The sequence below is a fragment of the Eubalaena glacialis genome, chromosome 9, assembly GCF_028564815.1.
Source record: "Eubalaena glacialis isolate mEubGla1 chromosome 9, mEubGla1.1.hap2.+ XY, whole genome shotgun sequence".
In the NCBI taxonomy this organism is placed as follows: Eukaryota; Metazoa; Chordata; class Mammalia; order Artiodactyla; family Balaenidae; genus Eubalaena; species Eubalaena glacialis.
This window is the reverse complement of record NC_083724.1, coordinates 98,845,915-98,868,829: the sequence shown is the minus strand read 5'-3', so window position 1 is coordinate 98,868,829 and position 22,915 is coordinate 98,845,915. Positions and strand designations below refer to the sequence as shown.

General features: G+C 51.8%; 1 protein-coding gene across 3 annotated transcripts; it reads right to left on the bottom strand.

Annotated features, from left to right (window-relative positions):
• Positions 1-253: 253 nt before the first annotated feature.
• Positions 254-19,156, bottom strand: SUSD3 (sushi domain containing 3). Of its 3 annotated transcripts, none has more exons than XM_061199339.1 (5): positions 19,057-19,156; positions 6,991-7,179; positions 5,296-5,443; positions 4,477-4,629; positions 254-911 (listed from the first exon to the last, which is right to left on the bottom strand). In XM_061199339.1, the coding sequence occupies exons 1-5, from the start codon at positions 19,142-19,144 to the stop codon at positions 716-718; spliced, it is 774 nt and encodes a 257-aa protein (XP_061055322.1). In that variant the 5' UTR covers positions 19,145-19,156; the 3' UTR covers positions 254-715. The 3 variants fall into 3 exon arrangements, with proteins under 3 accessions (XP_061055322.1, XP_061055325.1, XP_061055324.1); XM_061199341.1 differs by having other exon boundaries at positions 773-911; positions 4,440-4,629; XM_061199342.1 differs by lacking the exon at positions 4,477-4,629.
• Positions 19,157-22,915: the final 3,759 nt, after the last annotated feature.

Here is a 22,915-nt window from a genome sequence, read left to right as displayed (position 1 = left end):
GACCACTTGAGGCGGCCACCACCCCATGAGGTCTCTGCTGACACCTGGCAGCAACCCAGCCAGCCTTTGATATGACCCAGTGCGTGCCACCAGCTGCCCACAACCACATGGGAGAAGCCCCAGTGAGCACTGCCCAGTAGAGCCCGGCAAACCTGGAACCCCGAGCTGTAATAAGAAGGAACTATAGTTTTATGCTACTACACTTGAGGTTTTTGTTACGCAGGGATTGAAAATTGAGACAGTGATTTTTACCTTTGTTGTTTTTCAAAGAATTGTTTATTTCATACCCCTTACCACAACTTTACAGATAATAGATGCAGCACCCCAGCTGGGTCCCTGCTTATAGATACAAGGCAGCCAGCTGTAATTGTTGAGAAACCTGCTGCCATCTTCCCATTCTGCTATGCAAAACTAGACGTGCTTAAAATGTCCCCCAGTCTCTTCAAAGGAGCCTGACTAGAGGGAGGCTGCAGCTGGTTCTGTGAACCTCAGCGGTGGTTTCAAGGAAGCCTGTCTATAAAAACCACTATACTACTGGGCTCCCCTGGGACAGAACACCCCCTAAATAGGGTCCCCAGCTCAGTGCCCTGAGGGATCCCTAAACCCGGAAGCTGATTTCACTGACCAATCTTGAGCTGGACACATGTTGAGATGCAGTGGCCAGCTGGTGGGGTCAGCCTGGCCCTTCCATTGTGGGCTCTGGCCTCCGCCTTAGTCACCCCGGGACATAGGCTGCAGGCTGTCTGAGCATTCCCACAGTTGGCCTGGAGGCAGGCAGCATCTGCCCTGGGTTCGCTGTATGCACCATCACCTGGGCACGGGATGAGCTGGTGGGGCCACTGGGGGTCCAGGGGTCCTTGTCAATGCCTCGGGCCATGCTGGCCAGCTCTCTGGTCCCCTCGCCAAGGTCTCTGCAGGAAGAGGAGGTGTGAGCCTGGGGGCAGAGCGGGGGCCCCATTTAACCCCAACTCTGCCACCATGCTGGGTACCCAGGCCCTGGTCTTCAACAGGCCTGGGATAGACTGCTGCCCCTAGGTGAGGGCCCCCATTTCTTTTTGCCTTGCACCCAAGGAGGCCCCTCCATCGGTGCCCCTCCCTGGGCCTCAGGCCCCTCACTCATACAAGGGGGATGACTCAAGGAGCATCACACCCACCTTCCAAGGGTGGGAAGGGGCTTCCCGGGGCTTTGTAGAGGAAGGGAGCTTATTCAGAGTGTGTATAAACTATGTGCACCAGGATGCCCTAGGCAGAGAAGGGACACTGGGGCCCCAGGAACATTCTGGAGGACACCCTCGCACTTGCCAGGCTCTCCTCTGAGTCTGGGACCAGATCTCCCACCTTCCATATCTTCAGTTCCCTAGGGGCCTCCCCTAGCCCCCAAGCCACAAACCCACCCATTCTCCAGGCTGAGCAAACCCTGGCCCCACCCTTGTCCACCTGGCCCTGCTCCCATCTCCCGCTTACACTGGACTTTGCTTCCTGAGGCTGCCTGGCTGCTTCCTCCCTTTAAGATGCTGTCTCTCTCCTTCCCCACCAGTACAGGCTCTCCTAATCTGTTCACCTCAGGCATCACTTCTTCCAGGAAGCTTTCCCAGATCTATGTTGTCACCCACACCTAGTTCTCAGAAAAGCTCTAGGCAGTAGTAGGAATTAAATTATCTGTTGGTTCAATGAATATGTGAATGAATCAATTAATTAGTGGAGAGGAAAGTCAGCTTAGTGAGCAAGTCCATGGACTTTGGAGCCACACAGCCTGAGTTCAAACCTGGCTTCATGCTTAGTAGTTATGTGATTCTAGACAAGTTTCTTAAAATGGGATAAAAATAGTGCCCACTCCTATGGTTAGAACAGGTAATATTTGGAAAAGCTAAGAACAGTGCCTGGCATAATGTGAGTGCTGGGAAGCGTTTATGAAATAAAAGTAAGGTCAAGGGGCAAACCTCACCTTACTAAAGACGATTTCACCACCAATCAGTGGGAGAACTGGGGTATCTGGGCCTTGCCTAGGATGGCACATCCTGAGAGGCAGCAATTCCTTCCCCTATTCCACTGGGGTTTCCCAATTGAGACACAAGACAGTGTGTCACAGGTCTATAACGGGGAGAGGGTGCCACAGGGCAGGGGGCAATGGAGAAAATTCGAAACCTGCCAAGGAAACATGACTATATGAAAAGGACGTGCACTAGCAAGACAACCCCAACATAACTGAAACAAAAAGGAAAGTGCTTGCAGCCAACTGACAGGTAAGGGTCTCTTCCATAATGTACACAGAGCTTCCAGTATTTATGAGAAAAAACATCAGCAGGCGATTCAGCAGAGCAAAGTGAAACTGACTAAAACCAGCAATGCAACTGCTAAGCAAAGGTATGGAGAAAACACTCTTTCTCAATGTTAAAGAAATGCTGATGAAAACCACCTATGTAACTCACCCCTGCTAAGTAAGTGATGGAAAACAAATCATTAACACTCCGTGACAGTACAGGTGTAAAAATGGCTCAACTAGTGCCAGGTTCCTGGAGAAAGAATTTGGTAATAAAAATATTCGGACTACTTGGCCTAAACAGTCTGTTCCTAGGATTGCCCCAAAATGTCATCTCAAAAAAGAAAAACAGCTCTAAGCACAAGCATTTACCCAAACCTGAGCACAGCAGTTGAAGTATCTGGAGCATAGCTCCAGGGGCCTCAGACCACTATGGCAACACAATGACATGCCAAGTCAGGTGGAAAGGGCGCAAGGCGGCATTTCTGCCATGGCCATCATGACGTAGGCCTAATGTGTATCAAAAGCTCAAGGGAAGGAGGTAGGAAACCAGTTCCTTCCCACAGGCCTCGCCACTCCAGGAGTCAGCCAGGCCTGGTGCATTGAGTGTGGACATGGGACCAGACAGACCTTCGCCACGCCTGCACAGGCCACCACCTCCAGCACCTCAGTTTCCTCACGTGCACACCAGGATCAAGAGCAGAATTAACAACAACGGCTGGCACTCACTGAATCTGTACTCTGGGCCCAGTCAAGGCCATTGACTTATATCACCTCAACAGGGCCAGGAGGTGAGCCCTGCCATAATCCTCACTGTACAAGGGAGGAAAACAAGGCATGAGCAGTTGTCACACAGCGAGGCGTCAGGCTGGGGGCAAGCACTTGGTTCCCTGGGAGGTTCCTGTGGGGACAGGCTGAGGAAATGAGCAGACTGCCTCTGCGACGCCAGGGCAGGGCAGAGAAAGCACTAAATGGGCCAGAACATCTGTGCAGAGAGGAGGCACTTGGAGAATAAAGGGCACGATCAGGATGCAGCACAACAGGGCTCCAACCAAGAAAGGACTGGAGCCCATAGGAAGCATGGGTCCAGATGATGCAGGGGGACGGTGACCCCTGAGGATAGCAGACGGGGACAAGAGACCCGTTACACTATTCTCTCTGCTTCTGTGTATTCGTGAAATTTCCCCATAATAAAGTTTGAGAAAAGAATACCTATGAGTTCAGAGTGATACAAAAACAACAAAACAAAATGAGAAGGAAAGGAAGGAAAAAACAGAACTCATTTTCATTCCTCATAGAGGGAATAACAGAATCGCAACAGAATTAAAATCATTATTCTGTAACCCCCAGGGCCAAAACCAATTCTGGCTGGAGCATCCCTGGATGCTAAGGCCACAGGTCAGACATCATGGGGGCAGCAGAGTGACCCTTAGCAGAGTCCCTTCTTCATCACTTGACAGCGGACTCATTTCAGCCAAGAGCGCCCAGTCCTCGTGCCTGCAGGGGGACAGCCTGACCCATATCTGTGATTCACACCAGCACCGCCCATGGGGCACCCACATGAGAAACGCTGCCCGAGTGCAGTCATGAGGGAACATCAAGACAGTCCAGAGCACGGTGTCTGTAGGAGACCACTGGCCTAGAGTCCGCAAAAGGCAATGCTGCCAAAGACAAATATCCTGCCCCATTTAAGGAGCCCAGAAACCGGACAGCCCTGTGATCCTGGGGTCAGAGGGTGCTCACTCAAAGCTAGTAACAACCCTGGGAGATGTTCTATCTGCAGTCCGTGTTCAGCCAAGATTAGACTCCTTGAGTCAAAAAAAAGTATGTAAGAAATGTCCTTGTATTGGTTCATAAAAAGTGTGTGTGTGTGTTTCTAAAGAGAGACAAGAAGAGATAGAAACTGAGAGACAGAGGAGCAGGGAGGGAGATGATGGGAGGAGAGAGCAAGTTGACAGGGCACCATGGGTCCTGGTGAAGGGTAATACTCGTGTCCAGAAGCCTCCTTCTCTAGACAAGGGGTGACAAGATAAAGACACGGGGTGGAGGGCAGCTTTAGGCACTAGGGTGCAGGGTCTGACACGGGTACTAGAAGGACCATCAGCCCCTGTCTTAGGGATGGGAGTTGAGGCCCTGGTGAGCCTGGGCTCGCAGCATGCTGGGGCCCCCCTGCCCTCACCACTGCCCCACCGCCCCGTTGCTCTGCCCATGCCCACGTGGTGAAGCTGTGGTTGTCGTGAGCCTGGATGGGCTGGATCCTGGCCTCGCCACTGATGCTGCGTTTGTTGTTGAGGCCCTTGAGCCCGAGGCAGGCGGCCTGTACTGTCTCTAAGTCCTCGCCTCTCAGCTGGAACCACAGCTGGGCCGCCCTGGAGAGAGATGGGGGAAGGACATTCAGGTGCATGTGTGTCCAGGACACCGCCTGCAAGCCTCTGCAAGGCCGATAGTGAGTATTTTAGGGCCATACAGTTTCTGAGCAATTACTCAGCTCTGTTGCTGTAGGTAGAAAGCAGTCATGGATGATGAGTAAATGTCAGGAAAACTATACTTACAAAGACAGGCAGTGGAAAGTTCTTGAGATGAATCAAGCTGATGGCGGCACAACACTGTGAATGTAACTAATGATTCTGAATTGTGCACTTAAAGATGGTTAAAATGGTAACTTTTATACTGTAAATATTTTACCACAATTTTAAAAATAGCAAAAAGCAAAAAAGGATAGGTTTCCGTGAAGAAAAGTAGAGGTGGGCCAGACTCCACCTGCAGGCCCTAGTTAACCGTCGTGTAGTCAGCCCTTCACGTCCACACAGAGCAGAGCATATACTGCGTGTGTGCACAGTCTGCAGAATGAGACAATCCCCTGTGTACCTGTCACCTGTCTTATGGAAGACCAAGCAAGCGAGCCACGTGCCCTCCACGGCCTCAATGCTCTGTGAACAGCAAGATGCCAAGATCCCAGCAGCCCCGCTCCCTGACACACCCAGGAGTCTCGGAGTGACTTGCAGGTGCCCCGCGGCAGTGCCAGGTCACTGTACCTGTTGGATCGCTGCTGCTCACTCCTCTTCACACACTTCATGAGGCAGCAGGTGAGGAAGGCCATGGACATGAGCATGATGATGGCACAGCTGACGATGGAGGAGATCACGGCCACCTTGAAGCCAAAGGTTTCATAGGGAGGCACAGCTGCGAGTGAGACAAGACCAGCTCTTGGGCCCAGCCTGCCCTCAGGGAGCCCCGTTCCATGGGGGAGGCAGGGAGGCGCTGGCAGCTGAGGTGAAGGTCTGTGCAAATTGTTGTAGGGAGTGGGGCTATCAGGCAAGATTGCCCCCCAAGAAGGGGGTGTTTGAGCAGGGTTTTGGAGGGTGTGTGGGAGTTTTTGGTGGCACACTGGGGGAAGCTCTGACAGGGAGTTCAGTGATAGTCCCCTTGGCTCCCACCACTGCAGACTGGGCCCCTGAGACCAGAGGACAGCAGACAACACACAGTCTATTTTCACAATGCCTCAAGTGGCCAAAACCCTATGGGGGCCTATGTGCTTTCTCGGGTCACTTTCCAGGAAGGTGCAAAAGCAAGAAAATTGCCAGTGTTTGGGGTCAAAGGGCCTTTGGCACATTATCAGCTGTGTGACCAAGAACTAGCTATGTGCCAAGAATTACTTCTATCAGGTTCTAAATGATGTTCCTGGGAATCAAGGCCCAGGATCCTAATTTGAACAACACCGCATACTCTCCCCTGTAGTGGACACTGATTATGCTCCCCAGTCCCTAGTCCCCCAGCCCTAGCTGGACACTGGCCATCCAGACTGAAGACTACATCACACAGCTTCCCTTGCAGCTACATGTGGTCACATGACCATATTCTGGCCAGTGGTGAACAGGGGGGAGGGGTGTGCGACAACTTTCCTTGCCCTGCAACTAATCCTGTAACAACTGCCTGGATCATGCAGTTGAGGTCATGCCTAACAGAGCCATAACGTGGAAAGGACCTGGGTACAAGCCTAGGACTGCCCATCCTGAGGGCCATGGGCAAGAAAAAGCTCTCATAGCCCCCATTATTTTGGTAACCCCCATTATCTTGGGTTTTCTATCTCTTGGAGTCTAATCCTAACAGACACTCTCCTTCTCAGAGATTCAACCACCACATGAGTATTTTAAAGGCTCTGAGAAGTCCTGCAGCCTATTAACCCAGGCTTTTCCAAATTATATTGACTATAGAGCCCTTTTCAATGTACAATACACATTAACACAATATATGTATCCTCACTTTGGAAAATGCTGTGCTGGGTATTATCCTTTAACACCCTGTATAACAAATACAACTAGAAAACCATCTCCTCCCCCAGATTGGGGCCCCATGGCCAAGCAATCCTATTCCCCAGTTCTAGAATTCTTGGCACATGAAACATCCTATTAATGTTTGCTGCATGTGTGTATGAAAGAACATAGTTTTCTGCTTAACAGATGAAGTACTAGCTCAGACAGCACAAGTAACCTCTTGGAGATGACAGGCCAAGTCAGTGGCAGAGCTAGAATTTGGAGCAGCTGCTAGGACTTGAGTCTACACTGCTGACATGGAGCCCCAAGGGACCACCAGCACTGGGAACAGGACCCTACACAGACGCCCATGGAACTTTCTCTGTGGACACCCACACCATCCATGTGACAAAATCAGCAACCCCCCACCAGGGGTCGCTGCTGAGCTGGGTGCAGCTCACAGGGAATGGGGCTCACTCTTGCACATGGGGGTCTCTGAAGACCACTCAGCAATGTTCCCCTTCCAGACACAGGTGAGGAGGCCAGACCCCACCATCTGGTGGCCCGAGGGGCAGTGGAACACGATGACAGTCCCCACAGAAGTGCCGTCCCCACGAAGTACTTGGAAGGTGCCCTGCAGGGGTGGCTGCACTTGCACACACATGCCTAGGAGAGAAGAGAGGAGAGACAGAGTGAGGACCTCACCCTGGAGGGCAGGGGCTTGGCAGGAGCCTTCACCTGGGACAGGCGTCATTGACCCAATGACCACACGATGCTCTGAAGAAGGTCACACAGCCACCCAGACAATTGGAAGTGGCGTCCGTGTGACTAGTGGCTTGGGAACAAAAGTGGAGCTAATCCCTACATTAAGTGAAATCTAGATGCTCTGAAGACCATGGTGTTGATAAAAGAAACACACATCTAAAGACAATAAAAGCAAAAGGACAATTATTACCCAAGTGTAGGTCAAAAGGCAGAATCAAGGGGGAAAAAAAGGAAGAAGAGAGATCAACAGATGTGATTTCATTAAAAGTAAAAAACAAAAACTTTTGTTACTCCCTAATAACTGAAAAACAAACAAACTCAGATGAAAAATTAGGAAAAGGTATTTGGAAAACATAGCACAAAGGTTCAACACCCTTAATTTATAAAGAGATCTTACACGTCAATAAAAGCTGAACATCCAAGTAAAGCAGAATGGACTGGTGTGTGAACAAGCAAATCACGAGATACAAGTAGCCAACAGACATGAGAAAATGCTTGCCCTCATAGTAACTGAAGAAACACTATTTCAAATGAGAGCTAATCTTTCACTCCTCCACTTGGCAAAAAGGAAAAAAAAAAACCATGTGTCAAGTTAGCAAGGGCCTGGGAGCCACTCCCCTCAGACTTGCTGGTGGGGGCACAGATCCAAACCTTTCTGGACAGAGCCTGGTAAAGTGTATTAAGAGCTTTATGTTGTGTACACATCTGAGAATTTAGCCAAAGGAAGTAGTTATGTATCTGCTGCCAGGATTTCTATACCAGGATGTATCCCCCCTCCAGCTGTGGGGATCAGTACAGTTAATCAAAGTACATCTGACATGAATGCCAGCAATGCCATCCTAAAGTGTTACAATGATGTCCTTATATAAGGACACAGAGAGGCACTCTGGATAAAGTGGCAATCACAAGCATTTTTATAAAATTGTAACAATGACAACAGCTGGCACATAGAATTTACTGTGCTGGACACTGTTCCAAACGCTTTACATGCATTAACTCATCAATCCACAAAATACCTCCCCACTTGACAGGAAAGCAAACTGAGGTACAGGGTGGTTTAATCATTTCAGTCACACAGCTGAAGTCACACAGCTCCTATGTTGTAGGGTAGAGATGTGGAACCACACAAGGAGGCTCTGGGCCTACCTTCTCAACACACACGTGTGACAGATACATCATGTGTCCCTTGTGTCTGGCTTCCCTTGCTTAGCACAATGATGGGAGAGGTGCCGTGCTGTGTGTGTTGGCAGCTGTCCATATTTATGGTGGAGCAGAGTCCCGTTGTATGGATGCCCTTGTTTGCTTCCCTGTTCCTGCTGATGGGTGTGTGAGTCGTTTCCGGTGTTCATGAATACGGGATGAAGCTGCTACGCATGTTCTGGAGCACACCTCCTGGTGCCTGAGTGCAAGAGGCTCTTCCTTCTGCTTTTCTGGAACTTTCAGATTTTGAGCACTGTATACTACTAGTGTATAAAGCAGTTAGTCTCAGGCAAAAGGGAGACTGGTTGAGCTGATTGTCCGGCCTGTGGCTGAGGCAACACTGACCAGAGGCAGCGTCTGTGTCCAACTCCCTCCACACATCCAAGGCCTAGGTGGGAGCAGTGGTGGGGATTCGGACAGAGGCTGGCACTGCCCAGGCTGAGGACCACATTATTCCACACCAACCCAAGACAACCCTTCCCCTGTCCTCCATGGGATACCTCCAGCTAGGACTGTCCCCTGGGCACCAGGAACAGATGTCCTAAAGCCCACTCGGCCTGCCACATCCAGCCAAGCTCCTGCACTGGCCCACCTGCTCATCACTTGGCCTGCCCCATTCTAACTTTGATGTTAGCCACTATGCCCTATATCCTTTACTTGCTCCAGCCCCAAAACTTGGAACCTACCTGGACTCCTTTTCTCAATCCACAACCAATTCACCAGCAAACTTTGTGGGCTCTGTTTTCAAAATATATACCCAGAACATCTGTAGTGGGCTGGAGAGTCCTCCAAAATCCACATCCACCTGGAAGCACCCATGAGGGGGATCCACTGTGGAATGCATGGTACCCCATTTCACATAGGCTGTGGGGACAGAGGATACCCGGAACTGCCCAAGGGCAGTAGCTGTCACTCAGGAGGGCCACACACATGCATTCACACACCCCGTGATAGTGCTTCACATGTCTGTGCACAACCAGCCCTGTCCAGAGGGGAAACTGAGGCTCAATGAGGTCAAGCCACCCCTTGCATGGCCCCATTGGCCCTACCCCACTTAGGGTGAGGGTGTTAACAGGGCAGTGGCAGAGCCAGGCTTCAGCCTCAGTCTTGCATTCTGCCCTCTAGGAGGCCAAGGCTCCTTGACCCTCGCTGTGGGCAGTGACACTGAGGGACAGCATTTGGCTGAGATTGGCCAAGCTCCCCCTAGCTCTGCCCTACCAAGAACCTGGGGGGGGGGGCCTCACCAGGCTGAAATGCTGGGGGGAGGAGTGTGAGTCTGGGGGGTCCTTGTGGTTTGTGTACCTAGCAGGGAGGGGGGGCTGACATTCGAACAGCACAAACAACACTGGGCACCTAATGGATACTTCACTGTATTTCAGCCATATGAGGAAGACCATCCATCTCCATCTTACAGATGGGGAAACTGAAGCAGAGCAAGGCTGGATGACACGCTGAGGGTGGTAGGGGTGGAAGTGTGCTGGGCCATGGCTGCCATGTAAACTGCACATCTGGGAGGATTTGGGCTTCCCTGTCTGCAGATGTCCATCATTAGTGTCACACTAACAACGGCAATGCAGGTCTGATAGAAACATCTGGTCAAGAAGGACCCCAATTCCTGACCTCACGCAGCACTCAATCATCTGCAGAGGACAGCAGGGAAGGAATTGTTATTATCATCATTTTAACATGAGCAACCAAGCCTGGAGTGGTGGCTGACCTGCTCAACACCCACAGATAGAGAGGGCACCCACAGACAGGACTGACGCAGAGCTTAATATTCCTAATTAATAGCAGAACAAGGGAGTGTGGGTATTTGCAACATACATGTAACAGAGCATCTTTCCTACATAAACAGCACTTACATAAGACATGACAAAAATTACAACAGAAAAAATGGTTAAGTTAGAAAAGAAAAATATGGAAATAGCCCCAAACCAGGGGGCAGAGCAATTAATTAAGAAAATTAAACAGCATCCACATCAGAAAGGAAGCAGCAAAACTTCTCCATTAAATGACATGATCCTGTATCGAGAAAATCCCTAGGAATCTGCTAAAAATCTACAGGAACTAATAAATGAGTGCAGCGAGTTTGCAGGATACAAGATCAACACACAAAAATCCATTGTATTTCAGTACAGTGGCAATGAGCAAACTAAAAATGCAATTAATAAAACAATTCCATTTACAAGAGCATCAAAAAGAATAAATTACTTAGGAATAAATTTAACAAAAGAAGTGCAAAACTTAAACTCTGAAAACTACAAATCATTGTTGAGAGAAATTAAAGAAGACCTAAATAAATGGAAATACATCACATACTCATGGGTCAGAAGACTTAACATGGTTTAAGATGGCAACGCTCCTCTGCTCATCTACAGATTCAACATGACCCCTATCAGATCCTAGCTGCTACCTTTGAAGAAATTTACAAGCTGATCCTACAGTTCATAAGGAAATACAAAAAGACCTAGAATAGCCCAAACAACAATCTTGAAAAAGAAGAACAAAGTTGGAGGACTCGTACTTCCTTATTTCAAATTTTACCACAAAGCTACAGTGATGACAACAGAGCGGCACTGGCATAAAGAGAGACATATAGGCCAATGCAAGGCTTTAGACTCCAGAAATAAACTCATATTTACAATCAACTGATTTTCCACAAGGGTGCCAAGACAATTGAATGGGAAGAGAATAGTTTTTCAACAATTGGTGCCAGGAAGACAATACTTACATGCAAAAGAAGAAAGTTGGAGCTCTCCTTACATCATATACAAAAATTAACTTAAAATGACTCAAAGACCTCAATATAACAGATAAAACTATAAAAAAACTCTTAGAAGAAAACATAGAGGTAAATCTTCCTGACCTTGGATTAGGCAATGGTTTCTCAATGATACCAAAAGGCAAACAACAAAACAAATAGATAAACTGGACTCCATTAAAATGAAAAAATTTGTGCTTCAAAGGATACTATCAAGAAAGTGAAAAGACAGCCTACAGAGTGGGAGAAAATATCTACAAATCATCTATCTGATAAGGGACTGTATTTAGAATGTATAAATTATTATACTGAATTATAAAAAGACAACCCAATTTATAAATGGGCAAAAGATATGAACAGACATTTCTCTAAAGATATACCAATGGCCACCAATAAGCACATGAAAAGATGCTCAATGCCATTAGCTTCAGGGAAATGCAAATTAAATCCACAGGGAGGTACTTTTTCACATCCACCATGAAAAAGACACATGAAAAAAAAAAAAAACAGATGATAACTGGTGTACCAAGAATGTGGAGAAACTGGAGCCCTCACACACTGCAGCTGGGAATGTAAATGGGGCAGCCGCTTTGCAGTTTCTCTAACAGTTTCGCAGAGTATTTCCAAATGATGCAGCAATGCCCCTCCTAGCAATATACCCAAGGGAAAGGAAAACACATCTACATGAAAACTTGTACACAAATGTTCACAGCAGCATAATTCATAATAGCCAAAAAGTAGAACCCACCTAAATGTCCATCAACTGATAAATGGATAAATAAGATATGGTCCACCCATACAATGGAATATTTCTGGAAATAAAAAGGAGTGAAGAACTGACATGCTACATGGATGAACCTTCAAAACACTATGCTCAGTGAATGAAGCCAGTTACCAAAAAAACACATATTGTATGATTCCATTCATATGAAATGTCTACAATAGGCAAATCCATAGAGACAGAAAGCAGATCAGTGGTTGTCTGGGGCCAGAGAGAAGGGGAGTTGGGAGGTGACCTCTAAGGGTCTAAGGGATGCAGGGCTTCCTTTTGGGGTGATGAAAATGTCCTAAAATTGAGTGTGGTGATGGTTGCACATATCTGTGAATATACTAAAAGCCATCACGTTGTACACTTTAAAGGTACAATTTAAATGTGTGACTTGTATGGCACATGAATTATACCTCAATAAAGCTGTTAGAAAAATTCAGGGGAAATATTTATTTCAATTAAAGAAATGCAGATTTGAAACCTAAGTTATTACTTTTGGCTTCTTAGCTTGGTCAAGATCAAAAAGACCAGCCCACCACGTTGGTGAGGGTGTGGGGGAAGGGGTGCATAACCCCTGGGGCAGAGGGCACAGCAGGGAGGACCTGAGAGGCTGTCCTGTCCTGTAGCAGAGGACAGGCAGGTGCTTGCAGGCAGGAAGAGGTGGGGAGCCTGAGCTGGGAGCCCCAGGGAGGTAGGGCAAGGAGGACACAGCACCCACCCTGAGCCTCCAATCGGACATTTCCTGATTACCCTCACTGGCCTTGGGTCCTCCAGTACTCAGTAGTACAGAGGGATGCCAACTTTGATTCTAGAGTATAGGCCCTTAATTAATCACCACGCTTTGTTTCCACAGGTGCCAAAGCAGGAATGAATGAATGAATGAATGAACAAACTAACAGTTGAAAGCTGTGATCAACACTCCCCCAGGAAGAACCTCTTTTCTTTTTCAGGATCCATGGACTTGGACATGTGCTGTTCTTCCAGCCAGGGAAGTGGACTGGGGTTTTGGAACTGGGTAGACACAGCAGGGCAGCCACGGGCCAGCCACGTGGCCCCTTCCCCAGGGTCACCGGGCAACCAATACTTCCCAGTCCCCAATTTAGAGCTGCCACTTCTCCATTCTTCCGTGGCAGAGCACCTTCTTTCTCCCGAGCCCCATATGGCCCTCAGAGAAGCAGGGCCCCTGTGGGGGGATCAGCAAGGGTGAGAGCTTTGTGGACACTTGTCTGCCCAGCACCTGCACCAGCGCCTGGCGAATGAAAGAAGGAAGGGATAAACTTGTATCCATCTTTTTTTTTTTTTTACTTTATTTATTTAATTTATTTATTTTTGGCTGTGTTGGGTGTTCATTGCAGCGCGCGGGCTTTCTCTAGTTGCGGAGAGCGGGAGCTACTCTTTGTTGCAGTGCGCGGGCTTCTCATTGCAGTGGCTTCTCTCGTTGTGGAGCACGGGCTGTAGGCGCGTGGGCTTCCGTAGTTGCAGCACATGGGCTCAGTAGTTGTGGCTCACGGGCTCTAGAGCGCAGGCTCAGTAGTTGTGGCTCACGGGCCTAGTTGCTCTGCGGCATGTGGGATCTTCCCAGACCAGGGCTCGAACCCGTGTCCCCTGCATTGGCAGGCGGATTCTCAACCACTGCGCCACCAGGGAAGTCCCTGTATTCATCTTTTAAAGATGCAACTAGGACTTTATCAAAAAAGTAAGATGCCTTGAGGGAGGGACAAAGAGATGGCAAGAGATATGATGAAGCAGGCCTACTGAAAACTTATGGGTAGGATAGAGCTGGGGGGGTGTGGTTATAAATTCTTTCAATCCTGTGGTATGTTTGAAAAAATTTTAAATGTGGAGAGAACGCCTCAAGCATCACTGCTGACTGCCTGATATGCCCCAGCTGGCCTGCCAAGCCATGAGGGGTGGCTGTCCAGCTCCCTAACCAGAGCACAGCCCAGACCCTGCATTACCTAATGGCCCTGGCATGGAGAGTCACAGACAGGAGAAAAAGCTCCAGAAACAGAGGCAGCAGGCTGGTTCTGCAGCCAAACGTGTCTGGGTGTAAACCACACTTAACCAGTTGGGTGATCAGGTCACCAATCTGGTCCTCTGACCCACCTGTAAATGCTGCAGAGGGCAGGACAGGGGCTGACTGAGATGACGTGCAGCTCCAGCTCCAGCCCCAGCGAGGAAACCACCAATGTCGTAGGGAAAGGGCTCGCCTGTCAACAGCCACATCCTGTGCTTCTGCTGGGTTCCGCTATGGTTAAGGGTGCCCATCGTGACACAGCACTGCAGGCTATTTCACCACCCAAGGGGGTCACACATCTTAAAAGACAGAACTAACCCCTCACCCCAAGAGGCCCAGAGCCTGTCCTGTCTCCTGGAGCCTCATCAAGGTGGGAGGGTGAGAGGTGACGCCACAGAAAGGAAACAGGCCTGACCTGCAGATGCCTGCATGGTGTGCATCAAACTGAAGACTTAAGGGAAAGGTACAAGAAAATTTGAAGCACAGGCCCAACGAAAATGCCGCTGCCCCATAACTATGCACGCTGCGTGGCTGGGGGCAGGAGGGGCCTCTGAGAGACTCGGAATGGAGGGCTTTAAATGCAGTCATGGCCTCTCTCCCCAGGCCTCGTACTCTGCATTTCCAGCCAGCCAATACAGGGGTCTCATGCCCATCAGAGGCAGGGAGCCCCTGCTCCTAGCATAAGTGTATTGTTTGAACGGCTCTTCTTTTAAAAATGAAAATGAAAGGTCAGAGGAAATAACTCTGGTAAAGAAGGTAGAGGGAGGATGAGCCTTGCCCATGGCCCGCCCCCTCCTTGCAGTGACCTTCCCCTACCTGGGAGGCAGGGAGCTCAACCCCCAGTAATCCAAGAGCCCAACCAGGCTCAGAGGAGAAGGCAGAGAAGCCAAGTGGGCCTGGTCTGCTAGGAACCCAAACCCCACCCAGCCCCTCTCCGCCAAGTCTGACTCTGCTCCACCACCTCTAGCCTCAGGTACTGGACCTGGTCTTTGCCTTGCTCAGACTCATTTTCCCAACCTGCAAAATAGGGTGACCTGCCCCCCGGGGTGACAGGAGTGGGACCACCTGGTGGAGACCTTAAACCTGTGCCCGGGAGCTCAGGAACGTCCCCTAGGAGAAGGCTCAATACCTCATCCTACCCCCCACCCCAAGTCCACAGCACCCAGGATACCTGCACCTGCCACCCCTACCCGCCACCCGCCAGACTCCAACAGGATGGCCTGCATCCCTTCTCTAGGCCTGGAAGGTCAGCAAACACTTTGGGCTGGGCCCATTTTCCAGATGAGGAAACTGAGGCCCAGACACTTTTGAAGGCCCCAGGTGTACACTGGCAGGGCTCCCACCAGACCTTTCTACAGGACTTGTGACACGTAGCCCAGGTGGGGCAGGAAGGTGGCACAGCATCAAGGGACTACAAAGGCTTCAGTCTACCCATCTTCTAAGGATATTCCATGAAACCACCAGCTGGCTCCAGAGACCACATCCCCTATCCACTGCAAACCCAGCCTCTGCTCACACTCCTCACTGCACCCTCCACAGCCTGGAGACCTCTGGATCCCCTAGCTGGGCCCCCAACAGTCCCTCCCCACAATTGGTGTCTAAGAGGCAAATCCCACCTCCTCCATCCCCTGCTGAAAACCCTCACAGACACCCAGTTACCCCTGTATACCCTTCCTAGGACTGGTCCCCGAAGGGGAACACCCCCCAGCTATCCTTTCCTTCCAGTCCTGTTGCCTGGCCCTGTCCACTTGCGGCCCCCCTCAGACACTGGATGCTACACTTCCCCAGCCTTCCTTTGGCTGGACCCCTGCACCTCTCAACCTTTGGTGCATTTTTTTCTCTGCACCCTGCATGACCCTATCTTTTTTACTATGTACAAATAAATCTCAAAGGAGAGGAAAAACAACAGAAAAAACAAAGGGAATGGATTTGATGCAAGCAAGATACAAACCAAAAGCAAACCCTATAGGCTCACTGGACAGTAGAGAGGCAGACCTGCCCATCAGGTGTTCGCCCGACACTCCCAGCTCACTCCCCAGCCCCAGGCAATGCTCTCTCCCACCCCCTAACACACAGGGGGTGCATGGCCTGACCTAGACAGCCTGTCCTCCCAGCCCATGCCTCCCCCAGCCTGCCTGGCCAGTGGGGGTGAGAACAATCCTTGCTTGTTAATCTTTTATCTGGAACCTTGGACCACAGGACCATCCCTCCCATCCTCCTTTCTGGAGCCGACACGGCCCCCAAACCCTGACCTCACCCGCTGAGACCAGGTAAATAAGTTACCTTTTATGCTGGCTGTGACTGTTACAATAGGTACAGTGGGGAGATGGGGGGAAGCAGGCCACTGGACCAGCCCACTATGGGCCTGGGTCCCTGTGGGACTGGAAAGTCGCTTCTGAGTCTCAGTTTCCCCAAGTGGAAAGAAGAACCCTCAGGAGGAATTTCTCAAAGAGAAATTAAAGAGTGACGTGTACAGAGGTACTCTATGGAGAGTGGGACCCCCCAAGACCCCAGCAGTGGGGACAACCACATGCAGAAGGCCCATGCCCTGGTCGTGTGTCCTGAGGCAGGTGCAGGGTTCAGAGCTACTGCAAGCCTGGCCCTTGGCTATGGTCCAGACCCGGGTCTCCCAGGCACTTCCCTGATAGCAGGTCAGCTCACACACCCAGAATATATATTCTCCTCCAGAACATAACCAGGTAAATTCCAAACCAGGAAGAGCGCACTTCCCCCACCCCCCCGCCCAAATCTCTCAGGGGAGAACATCGAGGCTCCAGGGAACCTCGTTCATCCAGCAGCTCTGCCTGTACCATGGTGGGAGGCCAGAGCTGGGCCTTAGGGGCACATAGGCCACATTTAGATTCCCACCTACTCCCTCTGGGCTTTGGTCTCCTCCATGAAACGGGCCCAGGGCTGGCCCAGTGGCTGGGCTGCAGGAGTGAAGCGAAGAGGATGTCCACAGAGCACATCCTCACCCACCCAGCAGTCCTCCTGCTGTCCCCTTTCAGGGGCATGGGGGAGGGTCACCTCTGGCCACTGGTCTTCCTCTGGCAAGGCCGTGTTCCTGGACAATCTCCTCCATCAGGGAGTGCTGGAGCTGCCCTGGGAACAGGGCCAGGGACAGGCCAGGGGCCTAAGAGCAGTGGGAGGGTGGCCTCCCAGTCAGCCATTCAGAGCAAGGCCATAAAGATTTAAGGCCTTGCTCTGAGCCGGCCTTCCCCCCCTGCCTCTCCCCGGTCGTCGTGCATGGGAGATGAGGGGAGAATCCTAGGACTCTGTGTCTGGACTCTCATACCTCCTCTAGGAAAAGCAGAATAATGTGCCCATTTTACATATTGCAGGAAAAACACCCATCCCATTGCTGTGTTTTACACAGTGCCAAACTGTCTCTAAAGACCCCCACACCCATTACTTCACTGCCCCACAAGGAGAGGTGGGTGCCCATTTCAGAGCCCAAGAGACTGGGGCCATGGGGCAGAGGAGTGGATGAGTCAGGACAACAGCATTACCCTGGAGCAGAACCATGCAAGAATGGGTGCACTGGGCCCTCTCTGGCTCCCCCTGGCCTGTCCACAAGCCTGGGGCAGGTATACAGGGCCCACCACTTAGCACATGGAGAAACTGAGGCACAGAGATAAAGAGACGCACCGCAGGTCGTTGTGTGTGTGTGGGGGTCCAACCCTAAATTCCTGGGAAGGACTCACAGGCTGGGACCCACAGGGCTCACATCTGGGAGGAGGCTGAGCAGCAGCCGGTCAGAAGCAGGGCTGGGGGCAGGCCTGGCAGGCCAGAGGGCAGGAACTGGATTCTGAGACCCTCTTTCCCCCAGGAGAGTCCTCTGCAAACAGCCTTTTGTATATAGTCAGGGCCTCCCCTTCCCTGTCCTTGGCTGACCTTGGGCAAGTCCCTCCACCTCACAGTGGACACTCACCTCCCCAGGCAGTGCTGCACAACTTGCACACACATTGTCCTCTTCACACACAGGGGCAAAACACCAAATTCAGGACTGGGCATCAGGCTGCCCGAGGGAGTCAAAGAAAATAAACCGACCCCACCACACCAGGGGCAGTATCAGGTCTTAGCTTCCACACCACCAAGCCACATGCCTCTGCTTTGTGACTTACTTCCCTGGGCCTGTTTCCCCATCTGAGAGGAAGCCAGCATTCCCCCCAAGGTGGCAGGTGTCACTGTTTTAAGCATGACTGGCTGCATCCCGGGTGTGTGTGTGTGTGTGTGAGACCTGTGCCAGCCTGCTCTTTCAGGCCCAGCTTCCACTTGTGCAATTCAGCGCCTGGCCTGGGGCACAGGTGTGCAGAGACCCTCAGGCTTAAGGGGGAGCGGGCAGTGTGCCCTAAAGTGAGCCTCCAGGAACACCTGGGGCTCAAGGTCTGGCTTTATCTTTGTTTCTAAAAGGGTTAGATTTTAGACGCATTCATGGAGCAAGGCCGACATTCGAATCCGGGGCTTCAGCTGCAATACCCCTATCTGAGCAAGGCAGGAAGGTGAACCCCCTACAGAACAATCTCGAAATCAAACATTTAAGATAACAGCCAGCCCACTCCTCCTTCCGGAGACCCCGGAGCCTCACCCCAGGCTCGGCTGCAGCGGGACCTTGAGCAGTCACTCCCCTCTCCCAGGTTCAGTTTCCCCGCCTGTGAATTGGGCTGGGGAGCGAGCTGAGGATCCAGAACACCTCCCTTAGGTGAGGCCAGTTTCGATTTTCCCACGTCCGTCACACCGACATCCCCCGCACTGAAGCGGCCCCCACTGGGAAAAGGCGCGCACCTGGGTTGGCGGGCAGCTGGACGCCGCCGCCTGGTTTCTGGCCGCTTGCCACTGGGCTTCGGCTCCGCTGGGGCGCCTCCTGGGCGGACGGAGAGCGTCGGGGAGGTTTGTCCTCCGACTGTGCGCCTCACCGCGGCAGTGCGGCACCCACCGCCCCCGCGCAGGGCTGTGCACCCCGCGCCTCAGCTTCCCCGTCTGAGAAATGGGCGCAGAGCCCCGCTCGAGGTCTGCGGCCTCGGCCCTCACCTGTGCAGTTCCCCGGGGCGGGCGTGGCGTCCCCCATGCGGCCCCCGGGCCTCGCCCTGCGGCTGAGGGTCGTGGCCTCCTCGCGCATCCCTGCGCGCTCCGCGGCGTTCGGCCAGACTACCGCGCAGGGGCCAGCGGGGGCTGGGCCGCCCGGTCACGCCCATCCAGGGTTGAGGGCGGGGCCGACCCCGCAGGAACCCAAATCCCCGAGGGGGCGAAGCCAGCAGAGCGGGAAGTCTCGCTCCAGGGCTTTGCGCAGGTGTTGACCTCTGCCCCTGCGCCTCCGACCACCAGGGCCCCCCACAGACCAGGTGTTTTCGGTGAGTAGCACATGTGAACCCCATCTGTGTCACTGTGGGTCAGGCCCTCTGTGGTGGGTGTCGATATTGTAGGTCCTCAGTGAGGGACCCCCGAGTCGTGGGGGGCAGGATTCAGACCTCCAGGGTCTGGCCCTGGGCTCACACACCCGGGGGCCCTGCCGTATCCTTGCTCCTCCTACCCAGCTCCCTCTGAAGGGGCCCCTGGCTAGGCTCAGAGCTGCGGCCCGCCCCTTCCTCTCTCTAGGACCCCGCCCAGCCCAGGCGCAGCACCCCGCCCAGGCCCAGGCCCAGGCAAACACTGAGGGAGCTCTAAGACAACAGACTCAATAGACGACCCCCCTCCCCCCCCAACCCCCCCTCCCCCCCCCCCCCCCCCCCCCCCCCCGGGCCAGGGCATCTCAGGGTAGCTCCTGATCAGGTGACCAGCCCGGTAGAGCTGAGGGAACGTAAATGGAGGATTCCTGGGTCTGTCTTCGTTTGCAATCCTAGTCTAATGATGGATCCTTATGTCTATCTTGGTCTACACTATCTAGGCCAATGGTGGATCCCTGGATCTGTCTTGATCTCCACTACCTAGTGTAATGGAGACTCCCTGGGTCTGTCTTGGTCTGCACTCCTAGATTAATGGTTTATCACTGAGTTTATCCACCATTAGACGAGGTAGTGGTCACCAAGATAGACATATGGCTCCATCACTAGACTAGGAGTGCAAACCAAGATAAATCCAGGGATCCATCCTTAGAATAGGTAGTGGAGAACAAGATAGACACATGGATCCAACATTTGAGTACAGACCAAGATAGATCTTGGTCTAATGAAGGGATCCTCCATTAGACTAGGTAGTGGAGACCATGATAGATCCAGGGGTGCACCATTAGCTTAGGTAGACCCAGGGATCCTCCATTACTAAGTAGTGGAGACCAATATAGACCCAGGGATCCACTATTAGATTAGGAGTGCAGGCTAAGATAGATCCAGGAATGCATCATTTGACTAGGAATGGAGACCAAGATAGACACTGGGACCCTCTGTTAGACTAGGTAGTGGAGACCAAGATAGATCCAGGGATCCAACAATGGACTAAATAGTGGAGACCAACCTAGGCACAAGGATCCACTATTAGACTAGGAGTGCAAACCAAGATAGACCCAGGGATCAAACATTAGACTAGGAGTGAATACCAAGATATATCCAGGGATCCACCATTAGGCAGTTAGTGACAGAGAGAACAACTGATGCAAAGGCCTTGAGATCTTAATTCTTTGGAAGCTTGAGGTATAGCCAGAAGTCCAGTGTGGCCACCCCTGCAAGTCTGTGAGGTGGCCCAGCTGGACAGGCCTGGCTCTGGAGTGCCTGGCAGGTGGCAGCGAAGAGGTGGGTGTCTTGTGGGACAATAGAGCAGGGTTCCAGCGGGCCAGCCCCTCCCCACCTTTGCTTTCGTAGCCTGGTAGAAGCTGACGTTCAGTGCGATACATAAGGGCCCTGCCCTTTCCTGGGTCAGAGTTGTTTCACCCCATAATATCTAATTCCCACTTCCGACTTGTGGGTCACACATAATGACTTTCTTCATTTCCCTTGATGTGAACCAAGCATGTATGTCCCATCTGCCACATCAGGAAGCCAGGTGAGTCCACAGGGCCCACTGTGATCTGCCCCCTCCAGACCACACTCAGGGACATGGGACCCCAGAATTCCCTACCACATGGCCCCGTACCCACCTCTGGGATCTTGTGGCCTTCTCATTGGTTCTGGTCTTTTGTGCACCACTGTACCCAGGACAGCTGCCTGTACGTGCATGAGCAGGGCTGGGAGGGGAGGTCTGGTGTGGCCTTTGAAACTACAGGATAGAGCTGGTGGAAGCTGCCTGCGGGCTGCCTACAGCACCGCACGCTGGCCCAGGCCTGCTATGTGTATGCGTCCTGGGGCTGCTGTAACAAGGTACCACAGACTGAGTACTTTAGGACTACAAAAATGTGTAATCTCAGGGTTCTGGAGGTCAGAAGTCTGAGATCAAGGTGCTAGCAGGGCTGTGCTCCCCCTGAAGGCACTAGAAAGGGTCTTCTCCATGCCTCTCCCCAGCTTCTGATAGTTGCTTGGCTTGTGGCAGCATCATTTCAATTTTCATACAGCTGTTTTGTCCCTTTGTGCATATCTGTCTCTGTGTCCAAATTTCCCCTTTTTATAGGGGTGCCAGTCCTATTGGAATAGGGCCACCCTAATGACCTCACTTTAACTTGATTGCCTCTATAAAGACCCTATTTCAAAATAAGGTCATGTTCTGAGGTACTGGGGGTTAGGACTTAATCACTTGAATTTTGGGGAGGACACATTTCGCCCATAACAGCCTATAACATAACAAGAATGAGACAACATGTTTTCTTGGCCATCTGTGGCATGGTTACATGTTCTGGGTATTCAAGCATGTGGCGCTGGCCTCCGTTTGTACCGTTAGGGAACTGGTGGTGGCCTGAGACTTCTGTCACATGCTACAGGAAACTATACACCTCGTTATACCTCAGAACACCCACTGTGTCAAAGACATCTTCAGAAGCAGTGGGAGGCACTGGGTTTGGTTCTGGAGGTGGAACCTCAGTCAGTATGAACCTTGATCTGGACCACCCCATCTACCTTTGCTGGGGCTTCTTGGAACGGCGTGCTCCTGGAGAGCACCAGCAACACCTACCATGGGTAGGGAGGGAAACTGAGGCCAGGGAGGCGAAGGCACTAGTCTACCACAGACTCAGACCGCTTGGGCCACCACCTCGCCCCCCATCCATGTCAGGGATGGTGGTTCTGACAGGCATCCTGTGCCTGAGCCTTAGTGTTCTGATCTGAGGGATAGAAAAGATCCTGCCACCCTCCCAAGGTGAGGGAGACTGTGACATGGTCAAGGATGGAGCATCTCCTGAAAGCTGGGTTACACAGGCCCTGCCAGTGTTTGGACTTGCTACCATCCCTATCTGCCCCCCAGCTCTCCAAGTCCTGGCCCAGACTGGGAGCAGTGCCTGTGCTATGCCAGGCTGGTGTCTCCTGGCCCTCAGGCCTTGGCCGCCTACTCAAGGGAGCCCTCCCAAATGCCCTTCCTGGACAAAGCCGTTCCATGCTGCATGACCTCAGGCCTGTGAAGCAGACAGGACATATGGCTCCGTGGTGGAGGCAATGGCGAAGAGGCAAGAAGAACCCAGCAGAGACACTTGAGGAACTGACCCAAGCCTTGGCCTCTCTGCATTTGGGGTCCAGCCCCTACCCCATTACCTCTTCCCCATCTGCGTTGGTATCTGGGAGCACACAGTATGTCCAAACAAACATTTGTTGAATAAATGAACTGGCAGGAAGGAACCAGGGAGGTGCGTGAAGGGGGAGGGGTCTGGAAGCTCTGGGTCTTGGTGTTCTGCTCTATAAAATGGGCTTACACACATGCTACCAGAGACTTTGAGGGGATGATGAAGATCTGGCTTGGGGGTCTCCTCTTCCCTCAAGGCTTAGCCTGTCCCAGAGAGCCTTCCTCAACTTGATTGTCCTGACACAGCGTCCACAGG